Genomic DNA, 13035 nt, shown 5'->3' with positions numbered 1-13035 from the left:
TTATCATCTTTCATTGTTGGTAGGAGTAGACCTCTAGCCAATCTGCAGTAATCGGGTGGTATTTAATCACAGTTAGCATTCTCATACAGGAGGCAGGTATAAAGTGTCATCCTTCACAGTGTGAGCAGCAAGCTGGGTGAGTGCCTGTGGAGACATCACAGGGCACCAAAAGAGGTGATTACTAAAGAGATCCACCCCAGAGTGCGTGGAGGAGAACTGTGCCTAGAGGCTAAGTCTCGGGAGCATTGAGAAGGCACAGACTCCAGGGAGACATTGTCTTCATCTACCCCTCCACTAACAGTATAGAGGCAGCCTGGAGAGGCTAATGGGGCTGGGGAGACTGCCAGAGAGCCCCAGCACCCAGAGAAAAGAAGGCTGGGACTGAGCTGTCTCCAAGATGTGCCATGCATGCAGTACTGTTCCCCACAGCTCCATCTTGTTCTGAAGGTCCTAGATCTCCAAGGGGCACCTTCCCCTCTCTGATCCAGTCCACACCAACCTAGCAGTTTCACCTGGGTGCTGAAAAAAAAATGTCATCATGCTCAAATCCCACAGCTTCAATAAATCTCCCTTATGGGGTAGTGCAATGATGGATGAGAAAAGCTCTGGCTTTAGGGTCTGGCAGACTTGTGTTTGCTCTGCTCTGTCATGAACTAGCCATGTTATGGAGCAGGTATGGAGCAGGTTTAATGCTCTAAGCCTCAGCTCTTCAAACATTAATGAGGACACAACATTCGAAGACTCCTACAGCCTATCTGGCACATACTGGGTGCTCAGTAAAATTCCACTCTACCACATTTTGGACAAGCAAATGCCAAATACCTCTGGGCCAACTCTTTCTTTCCTCTCATGTCCCTGCCCTCTAGTTTTTATTTTAGTCCCAGGAGTTCTCTCTAGTGTGGTACCCTATCCTAGAAGAGAGCAGGTCAATCTCAAGAGCTCATAAAGACTGCACTGATCTAGCCCTTTCCTTAGCCTAGGGCCTTCACACCATCCACTGGTGAGGAAGATAGGACCTAGCTTCAGGTGATGCTTTCAGATTGGCCACTCAACTCCTCAGTAACCACCTGTTGTCTACTTTGGGTTCTCCCATCCTCAGGGCCATTATGTACTATTCCTGTTCCTGCCTTCTTCCCCCACTCCCAATGTTTCTGGAGCAGTAGGCGCTTTATCCCACCCACTTGTATTTTGGGTTCATGGGGTTGCCTTGTCTCTTAGTTTTGTTGTCAGTTTTCCCTCAGTTTTTCATTTTGCTATGTAGTTACTGTTTTTTACATGGGGATTCGGAGATGGAAAAACTATGCTGAACCACCACTAACTTGCTCCTTTGGGGTGGAATTTCAATGGTTTTTTTCTTTTTTTCAAATGATTTTTTTGTCTTCAAATTCTAATAGTCTTGGATGATTCTGTATTACTGTTTAAGATACCCCCATAAATGATATAGTCCCACCAACCATATATCTCAGTGTGTTAGCAACCCACAGCCAGCTGACAAACTAGCAATGTAGGTATCCAGAATTCTAATTACCTTAGGAGCCTCGTGGAGGTGAAGCGTTGGTTATCACAGCTGAGCAGGATTGCTCTCTTCCTTGTGCCGCCTTGATTTTACTCCCTGGGTCTTGTGCGTGTGTGTTCCACCCTGGAAACCAGGAGCTCCCTGAGGCAAAGATCACACACAATTTCATCTTCAAATCTTTAGGCCCTAGCATAATACCTGGGTAGAGTAGGGACCTAATAAGTATTTCTTGAGAGAAGGATTTGATACTAAAATAATTTTTATTCTTTAAAATAACTCATTCTCACTATAGGAAACTTAAAAAAAAAAAGACCATATAGAAAAATCTTTAACTGTCTCATTCTTGAGAGATAGCAACTATGACCTTAATGAGGTACTTCGTTTTGTTTTTATGCATGTTTTATACCATTTAATCTGAATCATCTGTATGCTATTTGTAATACTTTTCCACTTATGTTTTTGGATTTCCCTATGTGGTTATCCTTCACTAGCATTATTTAATAGTGTATTATTCCAATGTATAATTCCAACATAAAATTAAAGGCATTTCTAAAACAGCAAGAACTGGTTTTACTCAGACTGCTTGGTGATGTCTGGATGTGACATGCCCTACGATAACTGGAAATAAACCAGGTGGGTGTAGTACTAGAACACATTCTGAAGGGGCTGTAACCTTAATTGCAAGAAAGTCCTTGGTATTCAGCAGCAACAGAATCTTGCTCCAACTCATTACCAGATGCTACTCCCCCAAATTCCACTAGGTGGCAGAACAGGCTAGATAATAGCAGCGATTTGCGTTCTTAGTGGGTGTCTCACCACCTGTGGAGCTCCAGCCCCAAAGTTTGATTCACTTGGCCTGGCCATAATTTGCATTTCTAACAAGCTTCCAACTGAGGTGGATGTGCTGTCAAGGAGCCACACCTGAGAACACTGGATTAAGGAAACCAATGGGAACTCGCCCAAGGCCCATCCCCTCCCGGCCCATCTGTGCATTTCCACTTCCGGTTTATTTTGTACCAGACCAGACAGTATGAGCACACAGAGCTTTGTTCTCCAGATATAGTCTAGTAGGGGTAAAGAGGGCATTTTAAAAAGCAAAACAAACCTTATTCTACCTCTCTGACTCTTCTAACACAGAGACATTGTGTTCATTTCTGGTGTTTTTCCGATCCCCTCAAATAGAATCAAGCCTTGTGCCCTTAAAGCCTGAATGATCAACTAGCTCAAGAGTTGCCTTACATGGCTGAATTTACTGAACTAACAAACTCAGGAATGTGAGCTATCCTGAAAAATCTCCTCTCTGAACTTGGGAAGCCTGATAGAAAAGCACGCATTAATGACTCTGCATTAATGAGTCAATACATAAAACACTAGGATTACTAAATGCTGGGAATCTGCACTTGGTTGCTTTCTGGATTAATTCCTCATTTTGAACTTCAATACACATTATAGTTAATCTTGGGAAAAAAATTTTTATGATTGCTGATGTTTTCCTTTCAATATTACTGATCACCTGTGATACATAAGAAAAAAGTTAAATTAAAATATTGGTGGGCTGGGGATTTAGCTCAGTGGTGCTGCTGCTGCCTGTCTTGCAAGGTCCCTAGTTCTATTCCTGGTAGCAAAAAAAAAAAAAAATTACTATCTATCCAGCATTGTTGACTCGCTCTTTTCTTTAGTATTAGGTTTCACTATACCCGCTCTAGGAGACAATGCATAATTTGCAGCATATAACAGTAATTAATGGTATGTAAATACCATTGATAGGTCACTTGATACAGTCGTTTTTCCAAGGCCTCTCCCACCCCCAGTATTGGTGATTGAGCTCAGGACCTTCCATTTGGAAGGCAGGCGCGGTGACACTGAACTAAATCCCCAGCCCTCAGATGTTTTCATGTAATAAGCTTTCATGTATGCCTTGGGTTGAATTATTATTTCTAAATTGACATCTAGATTAGTGAAGTTTTATAATTCATCTCACAAGTACATGAAAATGTAATAAAATGTTTTCACGAGTGTTTGAAAATGTAATATAAATGGGTCAAAGATGCACAGATCAAACGAAATACAAATAAACATACATGAAAATGTCTTCACATGTTAAAGAAATGTCAGTTAAAGCAACCTTGGACTAACCCTGTAATACTCATTAGATTGACAGACATATTTACAATAACCACTCCAAACTGATGTTTTGAAAAATGCACCAACCCATCATTGTGATAACGTAAACCAATTTAGTCCCCTTGTAAAGTCACATGCTAAATATAAAGCAAAGGCCATAGAATGTTCTTCTTAAACCCAAACACTTCTGGGGTGCCAGAAATGTTCTTTCTTGACTTGGGGAATGAGTAGAGAGGTGTTCACTTTGCAGTTATTCAGTAAAACTATTTTTATGTACTCCCCTGTATCTGTAACAGAAAAATATTTAGATTTTTTTCCTTTGCTTTTTTCAATAAATCTACTGAAAAATTATTCTAAGAAAATCTAGAGTTCTGTAGCATTATCTAAAAAGCAAAACTAGAAATTACCTAATTACACAAACAGGAATGGTCTAGTAAATTACAACAATGAAGAAATATTGCAATGTATTATGTCAGTTATAAAGACATTACAGCACATTTCTGATAGCACACTACCAAGCCATGATTTGCAGTCATATAAATCTATACAAATGTGCACAAGGGGCCAGGGATTTAGCTCAGTGGTCCCACCACCTGCCTGGAAAGCACAAGGTCCCAAGTTCGATCCCCAGTACCAAAAAAAGCAAAATACAAATGTGCACAAGGATCAGAAAAGCATATTAAAAATCATACTGATAGAGGAACTCCAGATAGTTTTCTCCATAAATTTTTAACAATCTTTATCACAAAGAGAATAGATAATATAATGCAAAGGACAGGAACATCCCCCTGGCAAGGGACTGCTCATGTCTAAATCACAATGTGGTCATCAAGTATTCTGCCCAACTGTACTCAGTACACTTTGGTTCCTCACAAGATGCAGAATAGAGAAATCGAAGAGAAACTGTGGAACTGACTGGTCTTTTATTTCACTTGTGACATTTTATTCTGAATTTTCAATGTTCCAATGTTCTCTTAAGTTGTTTTTTCTTTTACCTCACACAGTCCTTAAAATAATCTACGGAATTTATGAAACTATCAAGAATTTACTGAACAGACAGTTCCCTACACATAATCTTAGTGTTGCTGGGGAGACAAGATATTGACTTGAATTTTGAAAACATGTATGGATTGGGGGCCGGGGATTTAGCTCAGTGGTTTCGCTCCCTGCTGTGCAAGTGCAAGGACCTGAGATCGATCCCCGGTACCAAAAAAAAAAAAAGAAAACATGTATGCATCAAGGGTGAAACTTAGTATGTCAACCTCAAAAGGTACTTATGTGTTTTATTGTCAAATGCACTGCACAACTAACTACCACAGACAAAACCGCATGCTCAGGCTGAGTGGAAGATGGTGGTCAGCAGACTTGAGAAATAGTGGGAGATCAACAGGAACCTAAAGCCTGGCCCTAGGACTGGTGGGAGGGAACACGAGAGGGAACATGGAAGACTTTCCATGAGGAAGGAAGAACAACATCCAAAGTACAAGCAAGGGCAGGGAAGGAAAGATAGCAAGAATTGTTTCCTGGAAGAAATGAGCTGAGGCTTCGGGTTAGGTAAGAAATCCAGACACAGCCTGTGAGTAACAAGAGCCAAGTACTCATAAACACAACTAACTGTAAGGGGCACACAGGAGTGGGGAAGGGGAAGACAGGAGCTCCATTCTTAAGTGACTTGACACAGGGAGAGAATGGGAAGGAAAATGAGGTAGGAAAATTACAGATCTGGAGGCTGAAAATCAGGGCTTCATCCACACCATTTGCTAAGTACAGAAATGAGTCTGACCTATAACAGTGCGGTTGGGAGATCAGTTACAGAGCCATATTAAGCAAATGAGAAGTGGTACAAGCCTGTAATTCCAGCACTCTGGGAGACTGAGGCAGGAAGACTGCGAGTTCAAACTCAGCCTGGACAACTTAACAAGACCCTGTCTCAAAATTGCACACATACATATATACATACATACATACATACATACATAGGGTGGGGGATGCAGTTCAGTTTGAAGGCCCTGGGCTCAATCTCCAGCAACAAACCAACCAACCAACCAACCAACAAAAACCCCACACTGAAACATGAGGACAGAAGGGTGGAAGACAATCCCGAGGTCTGAAACCTGTAAACTGGCACTTTTCCTTGCATTTGCATCTATTCATGAAGGTCACAACAATTCCTCCCTTGCATTTTGTTACACTGTTGAGAACATGCAGGAAAAAGTAAACTAGCAGAGCCACTTTAGAACACAGGCAGGGCAGCTCCATTTCTAAAAATACATAAAATTTTGTGTGTTGGAGGTGGAACCCCTGGCCTTATTCATATTAAGCCAGCACTTTATACTGAGCTACATTCCCAGGCCAAAACATACTTTGAAAGGCCCCTGAACCAGCTGGGGTGGGGGAAGCAAGAAAGTCTTTAACTACACAGTGTATTTTTAAGGAAATGTAACTTTATTACTTTCAAGTACAAACAACTTGGGCTTGGCTAACCAAATGTTACCTCTCTGAAGGAACCTGCTTTCATGTATTTTTTATAATTAGCACAATCACTCATGGGTAAAAGAACGGTTCTAGGACACATGAAAATAACCTCATCTTGTAGTCATCTTGTTCGACAATCACTCCACTATTAGCTTACGCAAATCCCCCCACCCCCCACCCCCTACCACAGTTCAAATATAAACTTCATCTCATTCCCTCTAGATCACAACATACATCAAGTTATTGAGACACGAGTTTGTGAATTTTACCATGTTGCTGGATGTTGGATTGGTGAGACCAGCCTTTTTTCAACCTGAGCATGCTCATCAAGAGTCCTAAGTCCAAGTTAGTGAAATAGGACTGTTCATTAAGTGTAAGAACACCAAGTAATTATGAGGTTTTGTCACCTGAATTCATTTGCCAGGCTTGAATATACAGAAACATATTTATTTGGGTACATTTGTGAAGAGTAAAAGTAGCTGGAGTATGTGTGGGATGGATAATTACGTGGGTTTACATTGGTCAGGACTGAAATACTAACTTGAGGCAACTGAACTGTTCTAGGGAAGACAACACATACACAAACAGCAAAATGTCTTTTTGTGCTGAGCATGATCATCAGGGAGAGGTGCAAAGATAATCCAGGAATTCACTGAAGGATTTATTCTGAAAGATTTTACTTTTGTAGAGCGGGCATAAGGAACCTCTGGTCAGAAACACTGCCAAAGATGGTTAGTGGGCATTTTACAAGAAGCATAACTTAAGAGGCTGTGCATGAAGGCACAGGCCTGTAATCCAGGGACTACAGCACTCTGGGAGGCTGAGGCAGAAGGACTGCAAGTTCAAACCCAGCCTAGGCAACTTAGCGAGACCCTGTCTCAAAATTAAACAAAAAGGGGGTGGTGGTATGATATGTATAGCTAGCTCAGTCTGAAGGCTCTGAGTTCAACTGTCAGCACTGACCAAAGAAACCCTACAAGGCGACTATTCTGTTGTTTTCATCACTCACCTGAGAAGCGCACGATTCTCAAGTGTCTTGTCTTAATCATCATAGTAAAAGCACCAGCATAATCAGGTAGAAAAGCTGTGTCTAGCCGACCTAAAGGGCTCCTCCCCTATCCTGACAGCTCTGTGCATGAAAGGGAAGGGATCAGTGAGGCCTACCCTGGTGACATCTGGGAATAGTGATGAGACTTGATGGGATTCTGCTTGCTTCCCTAGAGAAAGGAAAGTGGTTTGTGCACCGAGCCCCAGAAAAGGAACCACAGGAAGCTGTAAGAGTGACAGTGAATGAGGAGATTCATCTCTGGGCCCTCAAGAAACCAAGACACATTATCACATTTAAAGGAGCTGGCTGGGTTCAGCCAAAGCAATGTTGCAAAGCCAGGCTCCACCATCTTTAGGTTAAAATAGTATGTCTAAAATAATACTGCTTCTATTTTCTTCTCTCCCTGTTTTACAGATGCATAGTAGTAAACATTCTCCTGTTAACAAATAACAAAATGATTACACAGTGCTCACTCATTCCTTACCAAGCATTTTCAATGGCTATGGTGGAATAAATTTTAAACTATGAAAAATGAAGTCTAAACCTTAGATTTTCTTTTCTTGGTACCAGGAATCGAACTCAGGACCTTGCTCTTGCAAGGCAGGTGGCAGATCCTCTGAGCTAAATCCCCAGACCCAAACCTTAGATTTTAAAAGTAATACTCCCCCGTGTTCCACTTGTGAAACGCTATGCAAATACATGTACCTTCCTGCAGAGGGGCTTGCCTTCCTCGGTCTCTGACAGATCTACACTGTCAGGTTAGGGCCAGATATGGCAATGCTTATTACTTCCAATAAGGGAGCTGAAGGAAACTGTCTTTCAAGGGGTTGGGAATAAAGTTTACCAAAAACCTCATACCTGATCCCCCCTTCCCTGCCTTTGTGCTAAAGAAGTGAAACTCGGGGCAGGGATTTGGCTCAGTGATGCTGCACCTGCCTTGCAAGCACAAGGTCCTGAGTTTGATCCCCGGTACTGGGAAAACAAAAAAGAAGTGAAATTCGGTGCTGTACAAAACAGCCCCAAACTCAGCGAAAGGAGCCTAAGGAACTATAGCTTTGCTTATGCTCCTGCCTGGTCCTGTGCTTTATTTTGTAAAAAGGAAGAGCTAGCTTTCTATTTTTAAAAAAAATCAACTGTGAATAAATCCAGCACCTATAAAACAATTAAACAACAGGTAAAATAAACGTTATCTGTGGGGAGGAACTGAAGTTAATACTCCCACCACTGCCTCGAGTCCTCCTGTCAAAATCCAGCAGCATCATCTTGCTAACTTCCATATTCACCACTGAAAACTAAAAAGGGACCTAGGTTTTAAGTTGGTTTTTTTAAAAAACTGTTCCCACAAATGACAACTCTGACTTGCCCTTTGAAGCTATTAGATATATCGGAAAGTGAGATGCAGGGTAGAGATGATCATTAAATCAGTAATCTCAAGTATTTAACCAGCTAATTGAAAATGCAAATCATTTACCCTCATCATTCCCTAAGAAGATTCCAAAGGCTCTTTAAAAAGATTCCAGCTGTGGGCCAGGGATTTAGCTCAGTGGTTCCGCCGCCTGCCTCGAAAGTGCAAGGTCCCAAGTTCGATCCTCAGTACCAAAAAAAAAGATTTCAGCTGCATTCTGGTTCCATTTCTGGAAGGACAAAGCAGAGCTCATGCACAGAATTCAATGTGAGATGGAACCATCCATGGTACATGTATGACTGTCCCACGCATGACTGTACCACGTCTACCACCAGCGGAACAAGCTGCCCAATGGACAGTCGTGTATGTAAAACTGGTGGTGCCAGCCAGCAGGAACTTGGCAGGCAGAGGAAGATACTATTTTTTCACCTAATCCCCTTGGAATCTCAACATGATTATTAACTAAACCTGCCTCTGAAATCAACCACTGATTCTAAGGTCCACAGTCCTGCTCAATGCTAATTATGCAGATTGTGGAAGAGCTGTGTCTGCACATTAGAGCTCACATCATTCTTACCTCTGCCAGCAACCCTTCACCCATCTGTGAAACGATACGCTTTGTGTCAGAGGCAGCAAGCAGAAGGAATAAGCTGTGTGCCTAGGCAGAGGCTTCACTGAGGTCCCAACTCTCAAGTCCATCTTCATACCACTTTCTTGCTGGGTCTACCATAAAATAAGCCACCCCTTTTCCCCCTCCCTAACACAAAGAAAACAGCTTCTACTGCTACTCTTCCTGCTTTCTCCGTCATTTGTGACAATTATGTTAAAACATTTCCACTGCTAAACTACAGATGGAATCATGTAACTTTGAAGAGGGTGGGAGACACAAATTGACAGACTGTAGATATTTTTTAGCCCATCTTATCTTAAATAATCCCCACCAGCGGTCAATATTTTAAAAAGCAGGGGATATCAAATAAAAATCTGGATTTCTACCTACCCCTGAGAACAATCACGCCTGTCAACACTGAGCCTGTTTCTGCTAATGATAAAACAGCCAGAGCTGAGGATCGTCTCTCTTAGGTGCATTTTCCAAGGTTCTACACAGTCCCACCCAACATGTTCCATTTGTTTACGTTTCCTGCATGACTCCCTAGGGGATTTGAGTTTGCAAATCCTAATCCAGAACAATTCCTTCATTTTAAAAATGAAGAAAGTGAGAGAAAGCTAACTTGCCTGATGTCACAGACCAAGTTGGGGGCAAATGAGGAAGTCAGAATTGCATATTTTTCCTTTCCAGTTAGCACACTACCTCCCTACAGAAGCCTAACTCCTACCAGCACCTCTTCCACCAATTACTTGTTTTCTAAGTGGAATCTACATGGTCTACATTCTCATTTTATTTGTCCTTTTTATGTAAATGATTTCCTTATAGATAACAACTTTATATCAGAGATTCATTTAAATATTACCTGCAACTTGAAGAAACAATCAGAATCAGACAAAATTACACTATCAACTTTGTACACGTCAGTGGATACAGTAAAGAATCTCAGCTGTACACCTGGCTGCACAAACAAGGACAGTGGGGCCAAGAGAAATGATATACCTGAGCTCGCAGGTTCCTAGGAAATACCAGTCACCAATCTTTCAGCCCAGGGCTCCTTGTACTACTTCGCATCACCTCTGTGCTGTAACCCAGCTAGGGGGTATGGTGGGGAGGAAGGTTTCTCCTCACAGAAACAAACTATACAACTCCCTTACATTTTAATCATGCCAATCAGACTCTGCCAAGAACTAGGGTTTAGAAAGAGTTGCAAACAATCAATTTATAGAATTAGATTTGCACTGAAAGATGGACTTTCTGTAGAACTGCTATTTGGTGGAAAGTTCATGAATGTCACAGGACTCGGTGGTCTTTGTAACACTGGCTCTTACAAAAGCTAAGCCCCATGTGAAAGAAGTTGCTGGAACAACATCATAGCACCTTTGCTTCAACTTCAAACAAAAAAAAGCTATGGTAAAAAGCTTTAATAACAGATTGATCGTGATTTCATAGGCAACCAATTAGCAGACGAAACATTTAACTTTACTTAAAACCAATATTCCACTCAAGGAAGATGAACCCAAAATGCATCCTCTTACACTGACCAACACAACTAAGTACAAATGAAGTCAATGGTGTACCCCATTAGCATGCTGCGCTGTATGTCAATAAAACAAGCCCTCCCCCACCCCAAGCCCTGGCCCCTGGCAAACATAGATAAATGATTGTGCACTGCGTGATGATACCATTAGGTGAGAACTTTGGTTCATGCAGTCGGCTGCCAGAGAGGTTGCACCCAAAACCTGCAGCCCTGGCACCCAAAGTCAGTCAGTGGTGGTGGCTCAAGGTGTCAGCCATGCTCCTTCCACAACACCAGGTGAATACTGTGGTCAGGCATGCTGGTGGCAAAGACCAAGCCTGTGTCATTGTGCCCATCCAGTCCATTCAGCCAGGAAGCTTCGCCTGCCAGGAAGCTCGAGCCCCTCTTTGATTTCCGGTACTCTGGCAAAGGCCAGCGGCTAATCAGGCTCTCTGTCCGCAAGTCCATGATGTACAGGTAGCGGTTGTCAAACAGCAGGGCAAAGACATCTCCAAAGCCAAGCAAAGCCAAGTTTGCTATCTCAGGAGTCTTGATGACCCTACAAGGATGAGAGTGAAGGGATCATGAAGCAGAAGTCAACTGTGCTTCTGTTGATGATACTGTAATCATTTCTAGGGACACTTAAAACCACCATACTATTCAAACAAAGTTACAGTTAAATGAAAGTTTTTGCTAAAAATGAAAATATGAAGACAAAGCCCAGCCCACTAATGGGGAGGGGGCTTTTAGTCTGGCATGCAGGCAAGGGGTAGTGTGTAAAGTTTATAAAACTATAAAACATCCATCCAGGCTAGGAAGGATCTTCTAGATCATCTTTAGCATTCTTATTCTTAAGGTGAAAAACTGAAGCCCAGGCAGTGTAAACACTTTGGCTAAGGATTCACAATTTGTCAGTTACCAGTTAGAACTAGAATGCAAGAGTCAGCTCCTATCACCCAGAAGACTTACGTATCAGATCCTAGAAGACCAAAACATCCTAAAGGCCAGAACAAACCTAAAGTTAAGTGACTGAAGTGCTACTCTACTCAACAGGCACCCGACAAATGGGTTTCTCTCTAAAAATAGTAGAGGCTGGAAATATATAGTTTCCAAAATAATTCAGAAACATTTAACAATAACAGGTTCATAAGACTTTTGGAGAAAAAAACCGCAGGAGTTGGGACAGTGCCCCCAACTTTCACAGGTTGGCAATTTTCAAAAACATCAATGACAAAGGCACAAAATAGGAGAAATATATGTAAACAGCAGAACAGATGAAAAAGAAAAAAAATTTGTTTTTGTTGTCTGATCTTTAGTGAAGCACAAGGTTGACTAGAAAATGTGATGTCTTTTTGGAAGCACTAGTAAAAGCTGTAAGACAAGAGGTATACAAATACTGCTCATACAACATGACTGGCTCCAGGAAGAGAAAGTTTAGTTTATGTGTTAACAAGAACGCTACCAAACTAGTGTATATCCACGAAGTCAATGAGAACAGGGTGCTCTGGTATCTGGCTTAAGTAAGGAACAGGTGAAGGATATTAACTGAGAAGGGGAGAAGAGCGGCAGAGCCAGAGAAACTTCCTATCATTACTTCTCAACAGTGGAGGATGTGTAAGAGAGAGGCTAGACATAACAAGCTGTAGAAGACAGAACTAAGATCAAAGGGAAAGTTACGAAGAAGCAGATTTCAATCTAATGTTAGCAAGAAGAAATTTATCTAGCATTTACTACTTGCCAGGCATTGACCCTAATGAACAACATGTTATCTCAGTCCTCACATTGCAGTGAGGTAAAGGTATTATCTCTAGTGAATAAACTGAGGTTAGGAGTAAAGTCTTGCCATAGCTAATGTAATGGAGACCTAGCATTTGAGCCCAGATCTGACTCCTGAATCTATGCTCTTTTCTCCAAATTCAGCTGCTTTCCAGAAGGAAGAAAGCATCTCCACTCAAGATATACAATTCCTGAATGAATGTATCAGAGCACAAATGATTGGATTTCAACTGAATAGGTGTGTTTTGAGTGGCAGATATGCCGAGTGATGACTGGTCCCTCAGCAGAGATGAGTAAACAATATTTGTCCCTAAGAACAAGGAAGACATAACATATGACTGTCTGAGAATGTAAGAACGTGCTCAGCACAAACACTACAATGGACAAAGTGGGAATATCAAGGTAATCAAATTATTATTTTCTATCAGGTAGATCTGGAAGAATATTTTGCTTTTATGTATTTTTTTTCCTGAAGAAGAAATGGAACTGAGCATTCCACAGTCAGGGAATACTAAATTTCTAAATTCTAAATTTTACAAATTTTCCACATGGGCAAGGTTTTGAT

General features: G+C 41.6%; 1 protein-coding gene across 7 annotated transcripts in view; it reads right to left on the bottom strand.

The window, feature by feature from the left end:
- Positions 1–6064: 6064 nt before the first annotated feature.
- Fbxw2 (F-box and WD repeat domain containing 2) overlaps positions 6065–13035 on the bottom strand; it is a 31948-nt gene continuing 24977 nt past the window's right edge. For all 7 annotated transcript variants that reach the window (XM_087182829.1, XM_087182834.1, XM_087182830.1 and 4 more), the window contains one exon: positions 6065–11253. In XM_087182829.1, the coding sequence (XP_087038955.1) occupies positions 10965–11253 (289 nt within the window). In that variant the 3' untranslated portion in view covers positions 6065–10964. The remainder of the gene's footprint in view (positions 11254–13035) is intronic.

The sequence above is a fragment of the Heterocephalus glaber genome, unplaced genomic scaffold (assembly GCF_053883595.1).
Source record: "Heterocephalus glaber isolate CG9 unplaced genomic scaffold, H.glaber_assembly_v1.0 deba00001479, whole genome shotgun sequence".
In the NCBI taxonomy this organism is placed as follows: Eukaryota; Metazoa; Chordata; class Mammalia; order Rodentia; family Bathyergidae; genus Heterocephalus; species Heterocephalus glaber.
Note: the sequence above shows the minus strand (reverse complement) of the source record. Positions and strands in the feature narration are given on the sequence as shown.